Raw genomic sequence first — 26,679 nt, forward strand, 5'->3', positions numbered from 1 at the left:
TCCTGGAGCGACGGTTCAGCTGAAGCGGAGACAAGCGGCCGTCGGCAGCGCTGTACCCAGCGGAAAGTTTTTCGTTTAAGGGCTTTTATGGCGCCACGCCGCGGTGTTTAGACAGAGATTACCCCAGTGTTTCCGTGAATTTAGTAACTTTATTAAAGTGAGGCGGGTGTCATGGCAGAGGGAGCGGACTGCGGGTCAGTAAACCCTGCAAAAAGGAAGCACCCGGCCGGGAGGAAGAGCCGACAGAGCCAGGGGAAGAGGAGCTCCAGTAGCCGGGTACAGCCTCAGCTAACGGGGCTAACTATTAGCGCCACGGTCCCGTTAGCTCTGAGAGTTTTACTGAGGAGCTCAAGTTAACTTAAAGCGAATCACAGGACGAACTGAAGGAGCGGCCAGCTAAAGAGCATGTTTATTATTAGAAAGTAATAATTTGAATATGTTGAGCGGTGGATGCGGGAGTTTAAACCGCTGCGAAGTTACGGCAGCTACGGCGACAGGCTAACGAGGGAGAGGCTGCTCCCCACACAGACACCATTTAAAAGGAAAACGACTGCCGTGAACTCTGAGACATCATAAAAGTTTATTTTAGGAACAGATTCACATAAACACAGTTTGATCTTATCCCCCCACAACATCCCATCAGCAGACCATCTCCTCCATGTGTTTGGGTTTATCTGCGTCCGGTTATTTTTGTCCTCATGTTTACTTGTTTTGCTGTTTTATTAGACCTTTAGTTTTGGGAGGTATCAGCCATAAACTGCATATTAAAAGTCCGAAGTGGAGGCCGCTGAATTGCAATGAAAGGATCCTGTGTGCAGGGTGAGACTCTGTTAAACTGTGAGAGTTTTAAATGGACTTTGGTGTGTGTTATTGTTTCAGGTCTGTCTGGAGAAAGTCTTGGGCATCACCACAGCCAGCAGCAGTGGTTTGACCTCTGACCCCAACACAGGGCTCATTGCCTACCCTGCAGGGTGAGTCGTGCCTCCTTTAACTCATCTGCTCTGTAAAGCAGGATTTGCTAACTTTATTGTTTAACCAGTTTTCTGGCTAAAATGGGAAGCTCAGCACACACTGAACCACCACCTACAGACCAATCAGCTCTCTAATAAATATGTCACCATGCTTGGAAGGTCCCTCAGAGGTCACTGAGCAGATAGACACATGGACAAAATCTGGCCCGTGACGCCTTACTGATGCACAAGGGTCTGCATTCATGGGCGACTTTGATGGTTTTGCAGAGAGATGTAACCTGCTGAAATTCTTATTTTTTTTAAAGTATTCTCCTATAAAACAGTTTGACGGTTTCAGGGTTTGACGTGAGTGATGGACCATAAAAAGCGCGTGTTGTTGATTGGTCAGTACGTGGGACTTTATACCTGTTAATCTCTGGTATCTTAAAAATAACCTGCTCCAGAGCAGGTTAGCTGTGCAGCCATGGTTTTGCATCTCAGTAAGAAGTGAACTGCCTTCATAAGACCGTAAACTCTGAGTTAAGCCTGTATTTATGTGGCTAAGCCCAAAGCTTCATACTGCAGACCTCAGTGCTGGGACACTGATGAATATTAAACATTAGCTCAGTCTGTTTTTCATTCACTGATGCAGACCTGCCCTCTGACCTTAAATATTACGATGATTAAAATATGCAGTATTTATAACATAATGCAGTCAGACATTTAGAAAGTGGAACTTGTGTGCTGTAACCTCGCAGCGCTGCAGGCGGAGTTCACTTTTTCAAAGTGGGTGTTTTTGAAACAGGACCCAGGATACGCTGCTGTCACACATTCTGCCACGCGAACCAAGTTCAGCATGTTTCAACTTGTTGAACATGTGGAGTTTCACCTTGTTTCACTACGTTTGTGTTTTCATTCAATAGTCCAATGTGTGGCCCTCTGCTTACTTTACCTGGAAATAATGTGGCTGACCCCTGACCTACAGTGTTTCTTTCCCACACCATCAATAACAAATATCGATTCTTTTCCTACTTGCTGCAACAGTTTTAAAGCAGTTCCAACACAACAAGGTGATAGAAGAGGGAACGAAGGCCTTATACTTGCTGACTTATAAATTATGCAAGAATGACCTTTTAGTTTTTTGAATTATTTTGTTTGTTCTCGTCTTGCTCTCAAATCATTAAACTCCAGTGAGGCTGCAAAATAAACCACTTCTGTTAAATGCCACACACTGAACCAGTGTGCAGGTAAAAGACTAAAAAAACACAAAATGAAAAATGTTGAATAAAACAGGTTTAGATGCAAAAGCATGAAAATGTTAAATCATCTCGGCTCTATAAAAGTTTATAAAGTGATGGAATCAGATTTCCCTGCTTTATTTATACTGTAACTACACATTTCCAGTCTTAGTGCCCATACAAAGGGCCTTGTTTGTACTTGTCCTTATATCTGATGTGCACATAGTTGAATCCTACATTTGATTTTTTCTTTATATTCTTTCTTCTGTTCTCTGAATTTTTCCTTTCTGCAAACTATTTAAAAACTATTTTAAATAGTTTTTTTGAGCCTTTAAAACAGTAAAGAAATATGAGAAACTTGTTGATCTTGTATAATAATTGCACGCGGGCCTGATTTCTGTTATGATTTTATTATTTCTATTTATGTGTTTAGTTGCTTCAGACCGTTTGACCCCAGCAGCACTGCATGACTGAAACTGAAAGAAGGAGCTTCTCATATTTAAGCTGCACGCACTGATGTAACTGTAACTCTGTCAGGTCCTCGGGGGCCTTCATGATGGGGCAGTGACACTAAGTCTGTTTTATTTTTATTTTATTTTAGTTTTTGGCCAGCTCTCCTTCCTAGATTTTATTCGTGACCTTTCGTGTCTTCCTGCCCACACAGAGCGCCTGAAACCCACTCACAGGGTTTTCCTGGTTAAAAGCAGCCTTTGGGGTGGAAATAAGCACGACTGGTTACTGTAGTTACTGTACTGTTACATTCCTGAACACATTTCTGTTTGCAGTATAGCTGACTAAACTAAACTCCAATTAAGAAAAACGGTTTTATGGTGAGTTTCCTTTGTGGAGAGAAGCTGCTTTCAGTCTGTATTCTGCGTTTAAATGTGACGTCTGGGCCTGACTGATGGTGTTGGGTTCAGTGAAGCGGGATAAAAACTGGATTCAGAGTGCAGGGATGCTGTTTGTTTTGATCCTTAAATCTTAGAGGAAGAAAATCCTCCAAACCTTTGATCACTTTTGAGCCTGTGTTTGTGTTTCAGGTGTGTCGTCGTGCTGCTTCACCCGAAGAAGAACAAGCAGAGTCAAATCATCAACACATCCAGGTACACCTGAATCTCTGAGTAAAAATAAAAATGATCCATCAGGGATGTTCTCATGAAGGTGAGCTTGGGTTGGATTATTCTGACGTGTTGTCCGTTTCAGGAAACCCTTCAGTGCACTGGCCTTCTCTCACGATGGGAAACACCTGGTCACTGGTGAGGTAAGAGCCACACACCTGAGTCTGCTGTGTCTGTGTGTGCCGCATCAGCAGGGAGGTCTCAGTCTTCCTTTCCCAGAACACGAAGACCCTGTACAAGTTAACTCGGGTTTGAATGTAATGGAGCGGTATGTTGCCCAGTGCTAGTTTCATGGTCAGCTCCACCTCAGCGCTTTGAGAGGTTGAGGATGATGAGCGCTCTAAACATCCAGAAATCCTCGAGCCAGCCATTAGATGAAATGTCTCCAGGATGTCCCGGGTCTGCCCCGGGTTCTCCTCCCTGTACGACGCCAATGAAACACCACCTAGGAGGTGTCCAGGGGGCGCCCTGGTCAGATGCTTGAACCACGTCTTTCACCACTCATTTCCAGTACCCTGCAGCACATTGCATTTTATTCATTTGGTCAATATCAGCAGCAGCAGTCATGCCTTTTATCTCAGTACAGTTACATCACTTCCTCAAGTGCACAAAACATGTTTAAAGTGTCCTCTACTTGTTATTCAGAGCAGGAAGAAGGAAAAAGGAGCTACATCCTCACAGTGGAACAAGTGAAACACTTCAGTCTTTAAACCACAACTTTCACTGAACCATTGAACCCTTTATAAAGGTCATCAATCCGGATGCCACAAATCCTGGCATCTGGAATCACTCCACGATGGAGATCCTGCTATCTGAGGAACACACCTGTTACCTGCTGTTCTTCTGTTTCCCTCTCTGTGTGTTAGAGTGGTCACATGCCCTGCGTGCGGGTCTGGGAGCTGGATGGAGGTCAAGTGGCCGAAGTTCAGTCCCACAAATACGGCATTTCCTGTGTGGCGTTCTCCACCAACAGCTCCTACATCGTCTCCGTGGGATACCAGCACGACATGACCGTGAGCGTGTGGGACTGGAAGGTGATAACACACACACACACACACACACACACACACACACTCTGCTCACCCAGACATAAACTAAAGCAACCACTAGATGGCAGACTTAATGTGAGTGTATTCATCACATGTTGTTAAAGTGGGATTTAAAATTGAGCTTCTTCACTAAAAGGTTTTAAAATATGACCCAGTGTAAGAGTGTAAAATGTTGTAATAAACATAAAAACATTGAAATAAACATGAGAAAACAGATGTTTGTCTGCTGGACAGATGTGAGTTATTCCATGAAAGACGTCCTGTATCTGTCCTTGAATTAGTCTTTTACAGAAAGTCTTCTGCTGCCTATAAAAATAGATAGTAACACTTAACAGATATAATTAGTACCCTAAAATGCATAAACAAGAGATCGTTGTTGGACTTCATACTTTAGGCCACAGCTGATTTTGTCTCCCTCGTGTCTCGGAGCAGAAAGGTTCGATCATCGCCTCCAACAAAGTGTCCAGCCGAGTGTTCGCCATCTCCTTCTCTCAGGACAGCAGCTACTTCGTCACCGCAGGAAACCGCCACATCAAGTTCTGGTACCTGGACGCCTCCAAAGAGCGACGGGTACCCGCCTGACATCCCATCAGCCAATCACGGCTCCTTTTTGTCTTCATCTGAATTTACGGGTCATCTGATTTCTCCCCCTGTACAGGTGAACAGCACGGTCCCTCTGATTGGCCGCTCTGGGTTGCTAGGCGACCACAAGAACAGCGTGTTCTGCGGGGTGGCGTGTGGGCGGGGCCGCATGGCGTCCAGCACCTACAGCATCACCAGCTCCGGTCTGCTGTGTATGTTCAACAGCAACCGACATCTGGAGGCCTGGGTCAACCTGAAGGTCAGCACGGAGCGCCACCCGACGCACCAGCGCCATGGCAGCACACGGAGAAGCACCTCACCTGCACAGTTAGAAATATAAACACACCTGTGTGATTTTTAAAAAAAAATGCCTATATGCACAAAACAAAACCGCAGAAATACTGCCAAGGAAGCCAAAAATACTGCCAAAAAGACAGAAATACTACTACAAACATTTAAGTAAATATTATCAAGAGAGTCAGAAATACCACTGCAGACATTACCAGAAATAACACTAGAAAAAATCATTAAATAACAGAAATAATTTAAGAAGTACTCCATGAACTACTATCAGATGTACTGTCCAGTCAGAAATACAGCCCAGAATCCTACTAGAATAGCCAAATATACTGCAATAGATACTACTAGGAGTACCAAAAATGCCAAAAACTACTCCCACAAACTACTAGAAATAACACAGGACAACCAGAAACACTTCCAGTACTACCAGAATTGCTATTTTGCATACTTGTACTGATGGAATTATTTTCTAATATGCTTAAGATAAGCCAGAAATACAGTATCAGCCCCAAAATACTACCAAATATACTTTCAGTACAACTAAATATACTTCTAATAGTAGTAAATAGTAACATTATAATATGGAAAGACAACAATTAGAAACATTCTCCTTAAAAATAAATAATTGACCTAGGGCTGCTCGATTATGGAAAAAATCCTAATCACGATTATTTAACACGATTACTCACTCACTTTGTAAACACTGCATTTATTGCAGTTAAAGAACAGTCAATACTAAATTTAAAATAAAATACAGAATATATAAATACAATATAAAAATTTTAAACATCTATACATAAATTGCAATATAAAAAAATATACATTATGAATTATACAATAGATAAATAAATAGAAAGGTAATGCCAGTTATTGCGACTAATAGGCAGATATAGGACCAAGTTTTTTAGATAAAATGAATTTGCTCACATTTTAGTGCCACAACATGCTGACAGATCCTGTACACGTATTCACAGGTTTGGCATTAACATTAGTAGGGACGTAAGTCCATTTGGTTTCTGGTGTGGTGCTAATTACACCTGTGGAGTGAATATTGGTAAGGACATAACAGACTTTATTTGATATTTTGCAGGAGGTGCGAGTCAGGTTAGATTTCCTGCTCGTTAATTAGCGGTAATTAACACATAATGCACCTGCACAAGCGTAAGTGCTGGCAATGTCGTTGGCCACTTACATAGGTTATGCTTGTAGGGCTGCAATGACTCAAGGCTGCAGCATAAATCAGGGCTAAGAGTATATGGAGCGTCATGGGACAAAATCTTTTTTTTTTTTTTTTTTTTTTTTTTTTTGCGTTTTTGGCCACAGCGGCTTTTGTTAGCAGTGGAGAGACACGGGAAATGGGGTGAAGATACAGGGGAAGACACACAGGCAAACTGGCGACAGGCCGAGACTGGAACCCGCACCACAACGCGCGGCATACGTATGTGGTCGCCGGCTTCACCACTAAGCCACCCGGGCGCCCAGGACAAAATCATTTTAATAATAATCTTTTTTGTTGATTACACTGTTTTTGTGATTTTTTTTTTTTGGAGCCCAAATCATGATCAAAATCAATTTAGATTAATTGCACAGTCCTAAATTGACCTTTAAAAAATTGGTTGAAATGGAAAGAACATAAATTACTGATGGAGCAGGTGGAGGCTGAAGCTTGTTATAGGTCCCCTTTTTATATAGAGCACATTTGAGATGGCGGCACACGTGCAGCTGTTACTGTGGAGAGTAACACAGTGAAAACACACACGTTATAAAACAGGACTTGGATTTAAAAGTTTGAAGACATGGTTTTCCCAGTAATTAAAACACTACGTGTGTTAAAGCAGTGCACATTAAAAAATTACTTTTAAAAATACTTGAAGACATGAAGAAGTTGAAACGCGGCACATCTGAAAACACAGCAGAGCTTCTGTGACTCGAGTTTTTTCAGTTCAGCTGATGAACGAATCCTTGTTGACAGACGGCGTCAGCCAGCTGCCTGGTGGTCAGCGAGAGCTTCATTTTCTGCGGCTGTGCTGACGGCATCATCAGGGTGTTCGGTCCATCCAACCTGCAGTACATCACCTCGCTGCACCGGCCACACCGCCTGGGAGTCGACCTCACGCAGTCTGGGCAGCACGGGTACAAATACTGCAAATAACAGAAAAAACACTCCAAACGTGCAATAACTTAAAGATGATTACTGACTCTTTCCACAGAAGCCTGCTACCTGCCAGCCCAGGTGCTCAGTACCCCGACACATTGGCTTTGACCTTTGATCCTGCTGCCGGATACCTGACCTGTGTGTACAACGACCACAGTCTGTATGTGTGGGATGTTAAAGATGTGAGGAATGCAGGGAAGCTGTACTCGGCTCTGTACCACAGCAGCTGTGTGTGGAGTGTCGAGGTGAGTGTTACAGCACAAATACTGCAAGAAGTACTACTAGGAAACACTCCTGGAACCAGTACCAGATGTTCTGCCTTTAAAGCCAGAAATACTGTAAGAAAGACTCATGTAGATATTGCAAAGAATGCTCGTAGTAGAGATAGAAACACTGCTAAAAAACTTCCATAATTACTACCAAGAAATGCAGGGATACTACGAGGAGAGCCAAAAATACTACTGGAAACTGTCATGTGAATACAATAAGAAATATTGTTTAGAGAGCCATAAATACTGCAAGCTGCCAGGAGAGCCAGAAAAAGTGCTGAGAAATACTCCTTAAACTACTAAGAAGTGTAGTTTCACTTGTTAGTACTATCATAAATACAGTAAGAAACGTTTCTAGTTCTAAATACTGGCTGAAATGCGACCAAGAAAGTCAGTAGTACTACATAAATATTATGTAAATATCACTTGCAATACTACAAAGACAGAAATACAACAGGAAACACTTCCATATATGCTGCTAAAATACTGCGGGAAAGTCAGAAGTACCACAAGTATACTATTATACTACTATTATAGTATAATACTATTCAAAATATTACCAGAAATGACACAATACTAGCAGAGATACTTCCAGTACTACTAGAAATATATAGTAGCAAATATTAGATTATTTAGTATGCTTTGAATAGTATCAGAAGTATTTCATTTGTACCTTCAGAAAAATCCAGCAGTGCTGCCAAAACCTTTGAAGAAATATTTTATGTATTGCAAAAATACATCCAGTGCTTTCAAGCTACTGTACTTCTAATCAGAGTAAAAATATTACCAGAAAAAATATCTCTGAGCTACAAGAAAAAAATGTATACTACCAAACATTTCATGTGTATTACTACAAATACTTGGAGGTATTTCTCTGGGCACTCAGAAAAAGAAACGTAAATAACAGCTGACAAAATCACTTGAAGTTTTTTTCATTACTAAAACTGCACACAGGTCTGTAAAATTATTTTATCTCCAGAGATAATTCTGCTAAGAGCAGTTTGAAGTATTCTGTCTCTTACTGTGTTTTTGAGAAGTGTTTTTATCCGTTCAGGTGTATCCGGAGCTGTCGGATCCGGCCCGGGCCTGCCTGCCGCAGTCCTCTTTCCTCACCTGCTCATCTGATAACACCATCAGACTGTGGCACACCGACCCTCCCATTGGACACAGAAACCTCTACAGCAATGTGAGAGTAATGCAGTGTAAAAGTACACAAGTGTACTTCATATGCAGAGCTGCTGATCAAAGCCCATTCATTTATTGGTTATTAGTGAGTTCCTGCCTGTTTTTAGGACTTGTTGAGGATCTTGTATGTGGGGGAGAACATGCAGCACCTACAGGCAGAGGGGGAGGCAGCAGGGGCTGATGGGAAGGCGGGGATCAAAGTTCTCGGCATCAGTCCAGATGGGCAGCACCTGGCAGCCGGAGACCGTTGTGGAAACCTGCGGTGAGACCCGAGCGCGCTCAGTCGCTCTGACAGATGTGTGATGAGGTCAGCTGACATGTTTCCGTCTTTGTGTTCAGGATCTTCGGTCTGGAGTTTCTGGACGAGCTGGTAAAGATCGAGGCTCACGACTCGGAGGTGCTGTGTGTGGAGTTCTCTCCGACATCCACAGGTAGGAGTTCCACCCAGCCCCGGGCAAGGTCCCACCACCCCCCACCCACTCATCAGTGATGGGAGTGATATATTGGGGGCATGTGATGGTGTACATTCCCCTCCAAACATATTGGAGCGGTGAGGCCGATCCCTTTATTTTTGCTGTAGACTGAAAACATTTGGGTTTGACATTAAAAGATGAGACAAAAGATCAACACGTGAGCTTTTATTTCCAGGTATTTACATCTGGATCTGATACACAGTTCAGAAGCAGGGTTATTATAATGAAAACAAACGAAATAATGAAACTGAAATTGAAAAAATATTGTTGTTAAATAAATAAAAACTATAATTAAAAGGAAAAAATGATAACTAAAACTAACTGAAATTAGAGATAAAATGACCTTCCTTTTCTTGGTTGTCATTTTATTTCAAAGCCTTGTGGACTGATCATTTTCCGCTCTCCGAGTTTAAGCTGGGAGCGCCGTCGGGCAGCAAAGTAATGGCAGCGGTCTGCCCAGAAAGCAGCAGAGTCCCATATGGAGTTTCTTTGAGTTGGATAGCACAGATAGAAGCGAGTATGTTGTTGTGAATGATGAAAAATGTATGGAACACGTCTCAGTGAGGAAAAAACACCAACATCAAAGTCCACCTGAGAAGCGCACACAAGGAAACCGCTCTGAACTGAAGTAACCTGACGTTCACCTCCAGAGAAATGTGACTACTCATCAAGTCCACTCAGCCGCAACGTTGTGATGAACCTGTTCCGTCCTTGTGCATTTCCGGCTACTTTATCAGTGAGAGAATAACAATCAGGAACAATCAATATAAGGACTGAGTGTATGAGGTCTGAAGGATGAGTCAAAACTAGAGTGCTATTAAAATTGAGGGGGACAGATGTGACTGGAACACCCAACTACCCAACTGCTGGTCAGCAGTACGTACCTCCCCCACAAACCCTCCATGAATAATTACAATTGCAGACAGCAGTGAAGAGCTGAGTGAGGCCACCTCAGAAGCCCCACCCACCAGCCTCCGGGTAGCATGTCATTATTTTAACCAGAGCTCTGTTGCAAACCACCAGGTAGCACATCACTGTGTCAAACAGCTGATTCTGCCATTGCCTCTTGTTTGGTGTCGTTTATTGGATTTGATGATTACATGATGGTCACCAGCTCAGTCACACACTGCTGTGGGATGGCATCCCATTCTTCAACCAGCATTTGTTGCATGTCAGCCAGTGTGGTTGTGTTGGTCGCTCTGGCATGAACAGCACACCTAAGCTGATCCCACAAGTGTTCAGTGGGGTTGAGTTCAGGACTGTAGCCACTCCGTCCTTTCCACTCCCAAATTCTGGAGGTAGACTCTGATAAACCCCACTCTCTGAAAGTGAGCGTTGTCATCTTGGAGGAAAGAGTTCAGTCCAGACTGGAGAGATGGGATTGTCACTGGTTAAGACTAACGATTCCAAGGAACGATTTCAGTTCCTTGGAATCGTTAGTCTGCTTGTTTCAGGATTCCGTTTATCGATTCCACTGACATGAGGACGCATTTGCGTGATGACATCACACATGCGCCTTATTTGGTTTGGAATATATCCAACAGCATTACAAAATTATGTTCACAGTGTTTCAACGACAGCAGCAGCTGTTTTACGGGCAGTCTGTGCACACGCAAAAAGGCGGAGCCGTTAGCGAGGTGGTGAGCTCGGATGGAGCGAAAGGAAACGTTTTTCTGGCGTCCAAAGCAGCAGTGCTTTTTACCTGTAACCACCGTTAAAACCTTTACTTTGAAACACCTGGAGGTCCTTCAGAACTTGACATGCAGTATGGAAGTTAAAATATGCTGATGGATTGTTAATACAAAACAAGTATTTCTAATCAGATCACTTGATTAATTGATGGAATAATTGATAGCTGCAGGCTTATTTTGCTGTACTGCTTTCACTATACTGTATGAATAATCTCCATCTCCTGTAACATTTAGTTGATGAGGACGGCTGGCTCAGAGGTTCTCGCACCCCTTGCAGTTGTATTTTATGTTAAAATATTAATAGTATTCATTTTGAAAAAGGAATTCTTATTTTTTTTTTTTTTTTAGACTAGTTTTAATTTTGTTCTACTTTACATTAAAAAGAGTTAAATCAAACCAACCCATTTGTGGAACATTTTATTCACTAACCCAATGAGAATCAATAAGAGAATCAAGTAGGAATCGAATCGATAAGTGATATCGATAATGGAATCGGAATCGCTAAATTCTTATCAATTCCCATCCCTACTGGTTGCCGAATGTTATCTTGATATCTCTCTGCATTGAGATTACCTCCAATGATGACAAGCCTGGTTTTTCCAGTGATGGATGCCGCCCCACACCACGACACTGTCTCCACCAAAAGCTGTTACCATATCGGTTCAGCATAGTGTTCCTTCACATGTTTTAATGCACATGCTGCTGACACCAGTGCAAACAGGCCTGATAGTGAAAGGCAGTCATGTCAGGGCTGCTGGTAGCCCAGTGAGACCAGAGATTTTCTATGTGCAGTTTTTCCAGAGTGTTTTGGTAGAGAGCCGTCGGCCATGTCGTCCTGCAGACCCGTAAACGACTGCCTACGTTTCCTGTCAGTCGGGCGGTCTGACAGGTGCTGACAGGGTAAGGAAACGATGTTCTTGTGGCTCCCACATTGTGGGTGATCGATCATGTGACTAAGTGAACTAACTTTGTCTCCATGATTCCTCACAAACAGGCTCTGATAAGGTCTTATGGTTTGTTTCCAGTGTGGCTCCTAAATGACGATGTGATTTGTGGGTTTTCAGGTGTGAAGCTGTTGGCGTCGGCCAGCAGGGACCGACTGATCCACATCTTCAACCTGGAGAAGAACTACAGCTTGGAACAAACCCTGAACGACCACTCTGCCTCCATCACCGCCGTCAAGTTCACAGGTACCTCAGCTCCGCCGACAGGGTACAGCTCTCCGACACCACCCTTCATCTCAAACACACCTGTATGCTGGTGTTTTCATGGTGTTATCTCTTGTTACCTGTGTTGCAGGTGAGAGCCCGGACATTCGAATTGTTAGCTGTGGAGCCGACAAGAGCATCTACTTCCAGACAGCTGAGCAGGTCTGTTTTATGGAGAGTGTAAAATCTCTTGGTTAAATTCTTGACTATCTTTGCTCATCTTCTGGTGGGTGAGGTTGTCTCTATTTCCCATGATTCCCTGTGTCGGGATGATCGTGTTGTTACGTTGGTTGTTTTCCAGACTTCGGAGGGTTTGCAGTTCTCCAGGAGTCGCCACGTGGTGGAAAAGACAACTCTGTACGACATGGACCTGGACTCATCCAGGACTCACGTCGCCATCGCCTGTCAGGACCGAAACGTCAGGTGAAGAGAAAAAAAAAAAAGTCTGAGTCTAATCAAACCACAGCAGCTAGAAACATGTTTTTAAATGCAGGTAATCGGGGTTCGTTAACCCCTGCAGCTCCACTCATTTAAGGCTCTAAAGCTCATTTGGAGCCACTCACAGAACAGCGTTGCATCTATGCACACACAGCATAATGAGACCCATTCTGCAGTGTATGAGGACCACATCACTTTAATGACATCCTTAAAGAATGATCTGTGGAGAAATTTCAGCTGAACAGGGAACATTGTTCATTTCTAACAGTTACCTGGTTCTTTATTGCATTTCATGACTTTAATGTTTATCAATTTTTTTTTTTTTTTATGTGTGTAAAATGGCAAAAAGATAAAGTCCCAGATGCTTAGGCCCGGCAGCAGTTACCTCAGGGGTTAGGTTTAAAATATGAACAGTGATCTGTGCAGATCTGATTGTTTAAAAACAACAAAAAAAAAACATTTCCTGATAAATTTGGTTGATTTCTCCCTTTAATGAGGTCCTGCACCTCTGGACCGTTTTCAGCACAGCTGCTTTTCTTAGTTTTCTCTCTTGAAGTCCCGTTATGTGCTGTTATTGCAGGGAAGCAAATCTGATAAATAGGGCAGGCAGTGAGTGAAGGCTGCTCCTTTAAGACAGCACATTCAGTTTAATCTTATTTGTATAGCAAAATGCACAATAAGTTGCCTGAAGGCTCTTAATACTGTAATGTAAAGACTGCGATTTTAGAGGGAAAACCAAATCAATCATTTGACTCCTGGATGAGCAGCACTTGGCAACAGTGGGGAGGAAGAGCTCCCTTTAACAGGAAGACCTTCAGCAGAGCCAGGCAGCTGTCTGCCATGACACACGGGGACAGTGAGTAAGTGGTCAGGATGGGACTTTGAGAAAACAGCAGCTCTGTAAAATGTCCAGCAGCTTTTGTCCATCCTTTTCCAGTGAGCTGCTGTGGTTGATGACATGCTGCCTAATTCAAAGTGTGAGTCGACTGAAACAAAGTGCAGCAGTAAAAAAGTAGTCTAGTAACTGCTGGATGCTTCAGTTTAACAATAACTAAAGTAACTCTTCAGGATATCATCACATCATAAAATAGAAAAACGTTCTCTCCCTGTGATGTAACCACATCAGTATTTACAGTCCTAGCCAACGCTCCACTCATGCTCGAGTCATTTGTCATTTGTTTCCATTTGGGGGTGTGTGTGTGTGTGTGTGTGTGTGTGTGTGTGTGTGTGTGTGTGTGTGTGTGTGTGTGTGTGTGTGTGTGTTCAGGGTTTACAACGTGGAAACGGGAAAGCTGAGGAAGTGTTTAAAAGGCTCGTCCAGTGATGAAGGAGCCCTCTTGAAGGTGAGGGGGCGGAGTTATTGATTATTGGGTTATTCGTCTGTCTCATCAAAGCAACTGAAATAATGCAGTCTTAATCTGACCTGCAGGTTCAGATGGATCCATCGGGGTCTTTCTTCGCCACGAGCTGCTCTGATAAAAACATCACCATCTTTGACTACGAGTCAGGAGAGTGTGTCTCCACCCTGTTCGGACATTCAGGTGAGTAAATCTATTTCTGATAATCATACGTCTGTCTCTTTAGAGTCTTAAATTCCTTCAGGATTCTCAGGTTGAGTTTGGACATCAGTCAGGTAAACGTCTCTCTGCTGCGTTTGTGCCCTCAGAGCTCGTCACCTGTATGAGGTTCAGTCAGGACTGCAGACACCTGATCACAGTGTCAGGAGACAGGTGAGTGAGGAGACATTAGTCAGACTGATGTGCACAGAAAGCCTTTTTACCGACTGTTTGTTTGTGTAGCTGTGTGTTTGTGTGGCGGCTGGACTCTCAGATGACCAGCATCATGAGGAAGAGGCGGGGCCTCAGGCTGACCGCCGCAACTGAAACCCACAAAAAGCCAGACATCAGGTGGGTGAGACGCTGTTGGTCACTGCAGAAGGCGCAGTAGATGTCAGGTTTAATTTACAGCCTGCTTTATTGTGTTTTCAGGAGGGAGACCTTCATCACAGTGCCCTCCTCTCAACTGCCCCAGATGGAGGAAGAGGAGGAGGAAGAGTCTGCACTCAGGACTCCGTACAGGCTGGACCCGTATCCTGGTGAGGAGGAGATCTGGGGCGGGTTAAATGTTAACTAAGAGAGGTTAAAGACATGATTCAAAACCCACCAACCTGAAATTAAAAATGAAGTTTAAAGAAAAAAAAAGGTCCAAGATTGAGTTCAAATCCCACAATGATCAGATGATTCCTGATGAGTTTTTATTTAGGGTTGTGAGAAATGGCCAAAAGTCTTGTTCAGTAATTAATTCAGAAAAAAAAAACACACACACACACACACACACACACACACACACACACACACAGGTTCACTTTAAAGGGCAATCCGTCCGTCACCTGAGGTACGCCATCAGGCTACACCAGGTATTCCCAGCTATCCATCCGTATGCCGACATTTTCCAGTTCCTCTTGTAGGATAGTGAGCTGTCTTTTATTTTTCAGCTGCTCCGCTGCTGCAGACCAACGGGAAACTCCCCCAGTGGTTCAAAAAGCTGGTCAGTCCTCTGCGGTCTTTACCCCATAAATCATGAACGGCTCCCTGATCAATCGTTCTGTAGACTGATTTCCATCTGCCGTGTGTGTGTGTGTTTGTTCAGCAAGGGGAGGGCGGAGTCTCCTCCACCGTCCAACCAGAAGGTGAGCCTCGCCAAGTGCGCAGTCGATGGGCGGAGCAGCTGAACCCTGTGACCATCTGCGCCAGCTTCTCTCCAAGTCCCAACAAGAACTGCGAGGAGGAAGAGGAAGACGAGCATTTCCACCCTCAGAGTCTGGAGTGTCTGCTGGAAGAGGAGGAAGAGGAGGAGGAGGAGGAAGAAGGAGAGGATGAGGAGAAGGTGAGAAACAGACAGTCCCACTTCACCAGTATGTCTGTGCACTTTGTTTTATTTGTATTTCAAATGCACGAAATATAAACAGATCAATTCATTTTAATATTGATTATTTATGTACTTATAACACAACATAACATATAACAGGCCTTATCCTGTTTTTCTCGGTTACACCGAATGAAGGAAATTAATTCAAGCATACATGGGCTCATCCTTATGAATAAAAATGATGGATGCAGCTTCAGGGTCTGAAAAATGCAGTAAAAATAAGTTTGAGAAGATGAGCCTGCTCACCTGATCTCAGAGCTCAGTGAACTCTTTCCTGATGAGTTTATAGTCTCATTGGCTGCTTTCAGGTCTGACTTAATAAACATGATGTTGAGTTTGGAAATCAGGGCCCTGTTAGACTCACAAAGGAGCAGGAAGCAGGGGACGATGTAGGGCGGGGCTAACCTGTGCCCCCTCGTTTATCATGCCTGGTTTCAAAAAAGCAAGAACAGAGACGCTCAACGCTCGGAGCTTCAAGTTCTGGGCTTGAGTAACCAGTAGATGAGGTGGTGAGCAAAGTCTGACTGACTGTGATGTTCAGGTGCTGCAGACTGAGGGTGGAGCACAGAACACCTACATCCTGTACCCCAGCAACACCACCGCCACCGCCGACAGGTGAGGGTCACACGTGATGATGATGCTGTTTTCATGTCTGCCAGATGGAGGAAGGCTTCACAGTTCTTTTTTTTTTGTCTTCAGCGAGTTTGAGGTGGAGGGTGTTACTGATCCACAGCAGTCTCTGAGCCAGCTGGAGGTCAGGGGTCAGGGGGTGGAACCTGTGTGGAACACACAGATGAGTCCAGACTCTGCCTGTTCTGAGGGATCTGTAGGAAGTCTGGAGCAACAGCACGACCCTGGTCAGAGTTTAACTGTTAAAAAAAAACATGTCTGCATCACTGCTGCTTTACAGGAAGCTTAAAAAAAACAAAAACAAAAAAACAGAATTCAAAATAAAAGCCTACAGTTATCAGGATAACCAGAACAATATCAGATTTACATTTTAAAAACAAAGTTCCCACTTCGTTATGCAAGATTATCAGATTCCTCAGATGCTAGCTTTTCAAAAATCAAAGCCTCTTAGTTTTAGGAATGCTTTAAAGTGTTAGTCATCAGAAGATATCAGGATATTTTCAAAATAAAAGCCGCAGATACATTTGCAGACGTTTGTGAGTGATGACATTTTCCAGCAGATGCCGTCTTTTTCCACCGAGCGACATAAACGTGAACCCCGTGCGCTCTGTTTCAGACACCGACTCGCTGAGTCAGGGCAGCTCTGTGGGCAGTTTGGGTTTGGAGGACGACGAGGACAGAAACTCTCTGAAGAACCACTTTGAAACTCTGGCCTCCAGTCTGAGCGAAGGTAAAAACAAAACTGCTCATCGGCGTGATCCTCTGGCGGTTACACTGCTGTCTCCTCACACTGAACTGTTAATGACCTTTGACCTTCCAGAGAAGTTTGACACAGACCTGAGGGCTCTGCAACCTCTGGACGAAAAAAACTTCCTGAACCCCCGACTCAGCATCTCCACTCGCTTCCTGTCCCGCTTCCAGGACAGAATCAGGTCAGCTTACCCACAATCCTGAGTAAAGCTGTGACCTTTGACCTGCAGGGTCATTCTGTGGTTGTAACATGGCGCTCTACCCTCTTGTCCAGATACGGTCACTTCTGGCTCCAACATGACTTCACAATGCATACGTCTGTCTTTAATATACAGTCTGTGGTTTGTTCCTGCTGTTTTTAGGGCGAGCCGAGCTCCGCCTCCCGTCTCTATCCCAACCAGGATCTTGGAGGAGAGCAGCATCAGCAGCACATCGGTAAACAAACACACCTGAGATGTTTGGGGCGTGTCCACAGGGACGGGATGGCACCTCCTTCCCTCATGGTGGCCAGATTTGAAATGTTTCTCTTAAGTTATGACAACAAATGAATTTTTAAAGCTTTTGAGTTGAAGTAAGCCATGTAGTTGCCCTGATTAACATAAAGCAGTCTGTTCCTGCGGGACTACGTCCAGCACAATGCTCCCAGAATGCTTTGCACTGCTGACTACGTAGGTAATGACTGGGAGCTGTTGAAGTGAGCGATCCTGTGGACACAACCTGTCACAGTTCACCTGTAAACATGCATGTCTGAAGTTTGTAAAGTTTCCGATAAAGAGTAAACTCATTTTTCAGGTGAACTCGGAGTCGAGCAGCGGCGTCTCCTCAGCCGGACCCACTCAGAGAGAAAACGACGGCAGAGCGGGAGAAGGTGAGTTTTCTGAAAGAATGAAAAAGCTGTAACAGCTGGTCGGTCTGAAGGTGCTCGTAAAGTGTCTGACGAAGATGAACTGTTTTGGCTGCGATGGCGAGTGTTTAACCCCCCCACCCCTTTACAAAAATGTAAAATGTTTTTAAGTCTTTTGTTCATGTAAACATGAAACATGTTTGGACTTTGGTCTGAGAAAAAAAACACTTTGGGGTCAATAAGTCAAGAAAATATTCACATTTATCATCGATGCAAACGACACTCACTGTCCTCATTTTAGTCCCAAACCGTTGAGGCGTTGGTTGCTGCTCAGTTTTTGTTTACAGAAAAACTGATCTGAGTTCAGTCGACTCTGAGTATGTTCACCTGTGTGAGTGATGAAAGAATGGAGCTCTAATTCAGGATTCACCATGGCAAGGGGCAATTAAAGAGCAGAGCCTCCATTTTAATCCAGGAGATGAAGAAATATGATGTTAGTCATTCAGTTGTTCAACTATATTTGATTGTTTTGTTTATTTTATAATTATGATGCAGCTGTAACCTCACAGGGAGAAACTGCAGATATTAGGAGGCCCGGGGTCACATTGTCAGTGATGTAATCTGGGGGTCATCGAGTGTTTCAGGCAACATCTGACACCCTCACCCAGGTGACCCGGCCAGGGTTGATGAGGCCTGACTTGACCCCCAGCATCCATTCATGGATAGGTCAGATAGGTTGTTGGGCTCCTTCTTTCAGTCTTTCGTGCCTCCCTGTTGTTACCCGTGTGTTATGAAGTCTCCGTCCGTGATGTTCGCGTCTATTTCCTGTTTTAGTTTGTCCTGTGTCTCATCTTCAGTTTTACTTTCCCCAGTTAGCTTTAGCTGTTCCCTGGTGTGTCTTAATTACCTTTAGTGTAAATTGATGACAGATTGATTAAATATAATAAACAATGAGCTCACATGTAAATGGTATGATGTTTGTAAAGGCAAACGTGTGCAGATTAATGCTCTGCTGTACGCTGGGATTGTGACTCAAGAAAAGAAACAGTCACCTGATTGAGGTACAAGAGGGGAGGATCAGTTTATTACCATGGTAACTGACCCAGACTCTCCCTAATCTCAGGTTAACAAACTCAGTTTTCACTAAACCTGTTTTGTGGAACAGGGCCCGGCTCACTGCCAGCTGCTGGGAGAGACCGCCCTCTGGTGGTGTTTTCATGCCACTGCAGTACATGACCTGAGTTCATCATCATATAGTTTAGTTCTCCTCCTCCTCCTCCGTCCAGTGATACCACATAAGCCCGTCTCATACTGGTTTGCACTTGTTTCACCTGAATCCTGTCTGAAGGCTCGTACTTTGGTCCCAGGTAGAATCTCGGCTGGTCCAACTTCTACTTCGTGGGTTTGTGGTTGAGCTGGAAGTGAGTTTAGATCAGGTTAAGTCTGCGTGTTTGACGCTGATATTCTTTGAACCTTCTTTTGTTTGCAGCTCTGCTGTGATTGCCCTTTCATTCGGCATGTTGGGCCACAGATGTTTCTGCAGTCCTGAATCCAGTCCTTTATAAACTGCAGCAGACATGCACAGAGAATGTAAGATGAGTTCAGGATCAAAAATTTGCCAAAAAAAGAATAACGTTTCAATTTTAAAAGCTAAGGTGACAGAAAGCTACTTTTTTAAAATGATTTTTGTATGTTATAAATGATGTTTTCAGGGCCAAACTGCAGCATGGCTGACCTGGGGGCTGCGGCCCACACTGTGGGAATGACTGAACTAGAGGGAGTAAAACTCAGATGTAATAACTGAATGATATTTAGTCATGTTAGCAGGGCTTTCAAATTGTTTTGGAGTAGCAGGGGGGCATACCAAAAAAGTTTTTTAGGAAAATTAAAAAGTAGACAGTGCAGCGTGGTGGAGTTGGTGGAAAATGCGCCTGCCGCCGGCATAATTTAAAAGCCCTGTGTTAGTAATTAAGATGGTGACTGAAAGCGCTGCCGGAAACTGATTGTCACTGCAGTTCAGTGTCATTACTTTATGGGTGATTCTTATCAAATAAATGAGGGTGACGTGAACAGAAAGTTAACTGACTTGCGGGTCAAAAGAGGAAGCTCACTCACACGGCTAAAAACTGCAACTCTGACACTTCTTTTGATTCTACATTTAAAAACAGTGGCTTCAGGACACCTCCCTGAGGAACCCCACAAAATACTGGATTTTCCTTTAAACAGTTTTAAAAAGTCACTGCAGTGCAACCACAGTATGTTTTTGTGCTCACAGCGAACTGTCACCAATCAGTCCTTCATAGAAGAGCTTCCTGTGCAATTTCCCATCAGCCCCAACGCCGCTGCGCACCACGCAGAAGAAACACTTCGCTGGTTGTCCTGTGCAGAAGGACGTTAGGAGGTGTGTCTGCACTTTACTGTGGGCACCCGGGTGTTTGTGTGTCATCTTTCTGTGGTAAAACATGATTGTGGTGGTGGTAATGTTGGAGGTGTCAAAGGTCACTGACAGTCTGTTCACATGAGGTTATACTCGAGGCCTGTAATTGTCCTTATCAATAATCTGCAGGTTTGTGGAATTGAAATTACCCTATGGGAATGGAGCTCATGGACACAACTCCCTCCATTTAAAGGTCGCTGACATTCTGCCTTCCTCTTAACCATCAGATGTGACCTCCAGGACCATTGCAGCCCAAAACAGCAGCAGCGAGGAGTCTGCAGAACAGCAGCCAGCACCTCGGCTCGGATACCTGGGAACCACAGCCAGCTCCAGGGCCAAAGTGAGCCGGGATGCAGTTGCCACTTTACCCTCCTCCACGTCCATGCTGGAGGAGAACAAAGAGAACCTCGTCTCCTTAGCAGATCACCAGCCTGCAGCAGCCACCCTGCAGTCTGCTGGTCAGGATGGCAAACCTGACAACCATCAGGACCAAACCAGCAGGTAAAATCTGAACTCCTGTAGTGCAATTAGTCTTTTCTGTTTTATTCTTAACAGTTTTTATTGAGCAAGATTAACAAACATAGTCCTGTGAGAAGTGATTCATTTTTAAAATGAATACAAGCATTAAAGCAGAGTGGAGGACTCAAACAGGAGAAAGTCTGAAGAGGTCAAAACACTTTTTGTGTAGAGCATCGTTAACTGTTATTACCACATCATAAAAAGTTTCAAAAAGTTGTAGTCAGATCTGTTTAGCAGCCAGCTGTGGAAGCTACTGTTCAACAGCTGGAATAGCTTAAAGTATCGTTCCGTGTCAAGCTCATAGGAAGACAGCAGCAACTCAATCACTTGTTACAACCTGGGTGTGCAGATGAGCGTCTCTGTGTGTACATCAAACCCTGAAACAGGTGAGCTAGAGCAGCAGAAGATGACACTGGGCTCCACTCCTGTCAGCTGAGAACAGGAAACTAGTTCTCACAGGCTCACCAACGCTGGACAACAGAAGATCAGGAAAACGTTTCCTGATCTGATGAGTCGTGATTTCTGCTGCAGCTTCACGATGGTAGAGTCAGAATTTGGCATAAAGAGCATGCATGCATGGATCCATCCTGACTTGAATCAACAGTTCAGGCTGCTGGTGGTGTTATGGTGTTGGGGATATTTTCTTTGGGTCCCTTAGTGCCAGCTGACCATCATTTTAAACTCGACAGCCTACCTGAGTGTTGTTGCTGACTGTCCGTCCCTTTATGACCACAGTTGCTACTTTCCCACCGCCGAGGTTCCGGAGCCGGAGCAGGTTCCCGTGCTGTTCCCAATGAACCGGCGAAACGATTAAGAACGGGCCCGCGTTCCCACCGCGTTTGTGAACTGCTCCTTTACGTATGAGTGTGGGCGGGTCCTCGTCTGGACACGGAAGCCGAAGCGCACAAACGTGGGAGAACACGCTCTCCTTTCTTGTGCTGCAAATACATTTTAGGGTCCAAACCAAACTACTGCAGCATCTGTGTGCAGCACAGAGGGAAACACAGACAGCGATTAGAGCAAGACGACAAGTACGCACTTTGTGTCCTTTTATCTGTGATATGAACTGATACAAAGCAGCAAGTTCAGCCTCAGAGCCCAACCTAATTCACAGCCGTGAAAATCGCTTCACTTTTCTCATGTAATACACATGTAATATGGTAGAAAACTTGATGTTGAGTCGGCAGAGTCACGCCCTTCTGCCGCTTTCGGCACGGGTTCCTGGTTCCAGACCAGCTAGTTTGCGGGGCCGGAATTGAACCCGTTTTTCGGCCGAGCACCGAGTGCTTCGGCGGTGGAAAACCCGCCTAACGGTTCAATTCACGGCTCCAGCTCCGGAACCCTGTTGGTGGGAAAGAGGCTTGTGTGACGTCTTCTGATGGCTGCTTCCAGCAGGATAACACACCGTGTCTCAAAGCTCAGATAATCTGAAACTGGTTTCTTGAACATGACAAATGAGTTCACTGGACTCAAATGGCCCCCACAGTCATCAGACCTCAATCCAAGAGCACCTTTGGGATGTGGTGGAACGGGAGATTCTCATTATGGATGCAACTGACAAATCTGCAGCAGCTGTTTGATGCTGTCATGTCAACATGGACCAAAATCTCTGAGGAACGTTTCCAGAACCTTGTTGAATCTGCCACAAAGAATTGGCTCTGAAAGACAAACAGGGGTCCAACCTGGTGCTAGTAGGGTGTACCTAGTAAAGTGTTCAGAGCGTTTGTTTTATATTATGATAAATATATACATATTCACAGTATAAACTGAGTTATTCAGAGCTACTTTTGAAGCTATAAGTCAGCTGAATATAAAGTGTTTTTTAAATCTGGACATTTCATACTGGTAAAAATGGGAATTATCGGACTCTCTGGCTGCCTCTACAACAGGAAAAACCAAATATAAATAAATGCAGTGGGTGGTTTTAGCTGTGCTGGTTAGGAAAGCAAAATTTAGCTTGTTCCCTTTGTCAGCCCGCAGGAGTGGACGACGCCCACTCGGGTGGTGTCACAGGTCAGAGTCGACAGGTTTAGTGTCACCAGCACAGAGGACACCATAATCCAGACCCCTGTGGTCACACCCACCACCTGTGATGTCATCACCTGCGCTTCCTCCATGCAGAAGGATGGTCCAAGACTGTCAGAGACAAGAGTGGGGACTGATCCAGGTACCACTGCAGCCCTCTCTCACACACACGATCTTCATCGTCATCCACGTACACTATTGGGTCATTCCATATGAACACAACCAAAAAGCCAAAATCCTTCCCGAGTCACCATCTCAGATTTGAGTGAAAATTATTTTGAAAGTACTTCTATGTGTATAATGAACACATGCAAAATTATAGGCCCCAGCTCCAAAGAGTTTCTGAGATATGGCCCTCCAAACTTTGGGTGCCGTGCCCTATATTTGACCTCATGAATCATGATTTTGAAATTGTCTAATATTTCAACAGGCAATATCTCCCACACAAATAATATGCTTAACCTGAAAATTGGTGTCCTGGGTAATTTTGGCCCATACTTTCAGAATCTGGCATCATAAATGTTGTATCTTCTCTCTTTCTCAGGTTATCCCCTTAAAAACCAATATTTTTACAGGTGAAAATACAAGCTTCAGATTTCAAAGTCCTCCCATGATGCCAGGATCTCTCTCAGAGACCACTTAATGCCATATTCCTATTATTTCAGGACAAGTGTGTTTGTGTGGGGAAGATTAGCTCTGTAGAAAGCATAAAATTGGAATTAAGGGACTCAGAAAAAGGTTCTGGGTGAAAAAAATGACTTTTTTGGGCACCTGGGCAATTGCACAAGGTAATAGCGCTTGTCAACATCATTTTACATATCTTAACTACATTTCCTCAAAAGGTCTACTTGTTTTCTCATCTCCTTCTTTGTTTTATAATCATTTGAAATATAGGTGTTTTTTTTCCTTTTCTTAACCAAAAGCACCTATATTATCTCTTTTTCCAGCATAATTCAAAGATTCTCACCCATACATCATTTTCAGACATGTTACTGTAACAGGGTTCTAGCCAGCGGTTGATCTCCCGGTGCTGCACTGAGCTGAGAATTGCACCGGTTTGCTATCACCACAATTAGCAGGCGGGCACGGCTATTAGCAGCAGCAAGCCGTCGTCCGACACCCGGCCACCCCCCTCCACTCCTCTCGTCACCACGATGACCCGGTGCAGCCGCAGCCCCAGTCTGTCAGTTTTTTGTTGTTGAAGTCATTAAAGATGGACAGCAGTCATTGCACCCTGGATAAAAAACAGTTCTATACCCTGACATTCATGCCCATAATGAGTGGATGGAAACTTCTGACCACAGCTGTATTTTCTTATCATACTATAACTTTAACAAAAAATATTTTAAAAAATGTAACCCTACACCTTATTTGTTTTATTACTTTCTTTGTGATATTTTGACTTGAACATTTGTAGCATTTTGTCCTTTTTTACCTAAATTGACACAATCTTATATAATTTTATTATTTTTTAAGTATATTTGGGTTTTTACATTCACTTGGACCTTCAACTTGTACGACCGCTGCTCTTCTGATCGCTTTGTCTTTTTCTGGTTTCAGTTCCAGATGTTTCTCCGGCAGCTGATTTGCTGTTCTCTGCTCCACCCACCACCTCCTCCTCCCCTCTCTCAGAAAGGCTCCACCCCCCTCGCACAGGTAACTTTGGGTGTGTCCCAATTCAGGGGCTGCATTCTTTGAAGGCTGCATTTTAAGGCCGATTATGTCACAGGCCGGCGAAGAAGGCTGTACCAGTGCTTGTCCTGGATTTGAAGGACTCATCAGATCTATCCTGTGTGGTCTACCCTATCAAAGAGTGGCCAAAGAGTTTGAAATATGAAGATAAACTTTAAGATGTTTTTAAGCGAGAATGTAGATGTGTAAACCTCAAACATCTGCTTGATATTTTTTTTTTCTTCTTCAATGAATCGCTTCATTGCTGCTCTAACAGCCAGCTCGCCTCCCCACATGTCAGTCGAGGCTATCTAGACCCGGAGAGAACGCCTGACTCTCGGCACCCCGAGATTAAAGTTAAGCTTCATAACTGGATAGTTTTAGTTTGAAGTGCTGTGAGTCCTTGATTTAACAGCTTATTTTGAATTAAGCTGGTCTTAAATAACCCAATAAAAGCAGACGTTTGGGCTCCATTTTTCTTTTCCGCACGCTGTCACGGTTGCTAGGCGACAGGAGCTGCGTTGAGGTAAGGGCAGGAATAGCCGGTGATATGAAGAATAGATCATCCCATTTAACAGCTGCTCACTTCCGGCCTTTACCACTGAAGGATGCAGCCCCTGAGTTGAGACACCCTTCCTATAAAGTTCTGATGAAGATGCTGCTGCTCAGATCCTTGTGTAGGGCCCACTAAGGACCACAGACTGTGTTCAAATGGCCGTAGGTGTCATGTCGCCTGTTGGTTTCTGAAAAAACAAGCATGCACTGCATATGCCTCACAAAGAGTGTGACCAAAATTCACCAAATAAGACCCCAAATGAGCGTCTGAGCCATAAACACATCAGAGGTCAGAAGGTTTTCTCCCAGGAGTCTGTCTGTACTATAGCTATCACCCCCTGCTGACTGTTGGAAAGAATGCAGGTTGAAGGCACTTCCTCATTAGCTTCACTGCTCAGACGCTGGGACGACCTCCATGTTTGTGCTTCAGACTGAGAGCAAACGTTTGTGTGCAGGTTCAGGAGATGAAGATGAAGAGTCGGTCAGTCTGCAGTGTCTGCAGGTCGCTGCTGAGCTGAGAGAGACGACGAGACGAGCCGTCCATCTTTACCAGAAGGTTCAGTAACCACTTTTTTTTTTTTTTGAAATTGTTTCCTCTCTTCTCTCTCAGCAGGTTTTTTTTTTAATCAGTACTGAAGTTGGTCCAAATTATTTTTTACTTTTTTTATTAAAAGGTTTTCTTTAAAGGTTTCATCGTTTTTCTAAAAATATTTGATTTGATAAAATATTAAAGAAATAAAATCTGTATTATTAAGGATCACTCAGATGTTTATTTGTTCTTTTTAGATTTTAATTCTCTTTTTACAGTTTTTTTTGTGTAAATTAACAATTTTAACTTTTGTCTTTTACATTTTGCGTCTCTGTGATTTTTATTTTTATTTTTTTTCAAATAATTTTGTTTTTTTGTTTTTTCCCCCTTTTTATGCTTTATACTTATTCATAAACATTTCCTCTAACTTTGTCCTGTTAAATGTTTTTCGTGTTCACGTTTCGGACTCCTGTTAATGCCGTTTTGCGTGCTGCAGCTCGGAGCGTCACTCGGAGCTTCGGAGCGGTGCCTTCAGGCGTCGTCAGCCATGCGGGAGGCGTTTGGCATGGTTAACTCTGATCTGCGGGCAGTGCTGCAGGAGTCGGACGACGGCGGCGCCCCCTGTGGTCAGCTGGAGGACAGCAGAACAGCGTCTCTGCTGGAGAAATACTCGGAGCTGCTGCTGCAGATGGTGGAGGAGAAAATGAAGCGCGTGTGAAGGCCGGGTGGGGGCGGGCTGATTTTAAACAGTATTAAACTGTGTGCACCTTATGTCTGTCTGTCTGTGTCTGAGTTTTAATCACAGTCAGTGCCTGTAAATAAACTGTAGTTTATGTTTTTTAATAAATGCAGTGTTTATATTTACTGTGGTCACTTTTGTTTTAATGAAAAAAAAAAAATCTGTGTTCACTGTTTAAAACCTGCACTACACACACCAGAAACAAACCTTCATTTTTACAGAACCTTTTACAAACGGAGCTCTGACAGACAAGTAAAATCAGAAAAAGAGAAATTACCATTAAACAAACACAAGCAGAGGACGTGAAGAACGATGACATCACATAAAAAGTTTATTAAAATGTGTAGACTTGTGGTTCTCGAGGTCTGGTGTCCTGCAGGTTTTAGATGTGTCCCC

The 26,679-nt window shown here is 43.9% G+C and overlaps 1 protein-coding gene across 3 annotated transcripts; it reads left to right on the forward strand.

Moving 5' to 3' along the window:
• Window positions 1-26,404, forward strand: wdr62 (WD repeat domain 62). 3 transcript variants are annotated; one of them, XM_030743886.1, is made up of 34 exons: window positions 1-276; window positions 880-971; window positions 3,229-3,291; window positions 3,392-3,449; window positions 4,173-4,340; window positions 4,788-4,925; window positions 5,014-5,196; window positions 7,210-7,370; window positions 7,448-7,637; window positions 8,716-8,847; window positions 8,954-9,108; window positions 9,186-9,277; window positions 12,075-12,200; window positions 12,310-12,380; window positions 12,520-12,641; window positions 13,924-13,999; window positions 14,086-14,197; window positions 14,323-14,386; window positions 14,456-14,563; window positions 14,645-14,751; window positions 15,151-15,203; window positions 15,306-15,542; window positions 16,126-16,199; window positions 16,284-16,441; window positions 16,831-16,944; window positions 17,035-17,146; window positions 17,327-17,399; window positions 17,757-17,832; window positions 20,084-20,209; window positions 20,473-20,746; window positions 22,738-22,931; window positions 24,350-24,445; window positions 25,471-25,571; window positions 26,041-26,404. In XM_030743886.1, exons 1-34 carry the CDS (start codon window positions 172-174, stop codon window positions 26,260-26,262), a joined length of 4,233 nt encoding a protein of 1,410 aa, XP_030599746.1. In that variant the 5' UTR covers window positions 1-171; the 3' UTR covers window positions 26,263-26,404. The 3 variants fall into 3 exon arrangements, 2 of the variants coding, with proteins under 2 accessions (XP_030599746.1, XP_030599747.1); XM_030743887.1 differs by lacking the exon at window positions 20,084-20,209; XR_004020766.1 differs by lacking the exons at window positions 25,471-25,571; window positions 26,041-26,404 and having other exon boundaries at window positions 22,745-22,931.
• Window positions 26,405-26,679: the final 275 nt, after the last annotated feature.

This window comes from Archocentrus centrarchus, chromosome 13 (assembly GCF_007364275.1).
Source record: "Archocentrus centrarchus isolate MPI-CPG fArcCen1 chromosome 13, fArcCen1, whole genome shotgun sequence".
Classification (NCBI taxonomy): domain Eukaryota; kingdom Metazoa; phylum Chordata; class Actinopteri; order Cichliformes; family Cichlidae; genus Archocentrus; species Archocentrus centrarchus.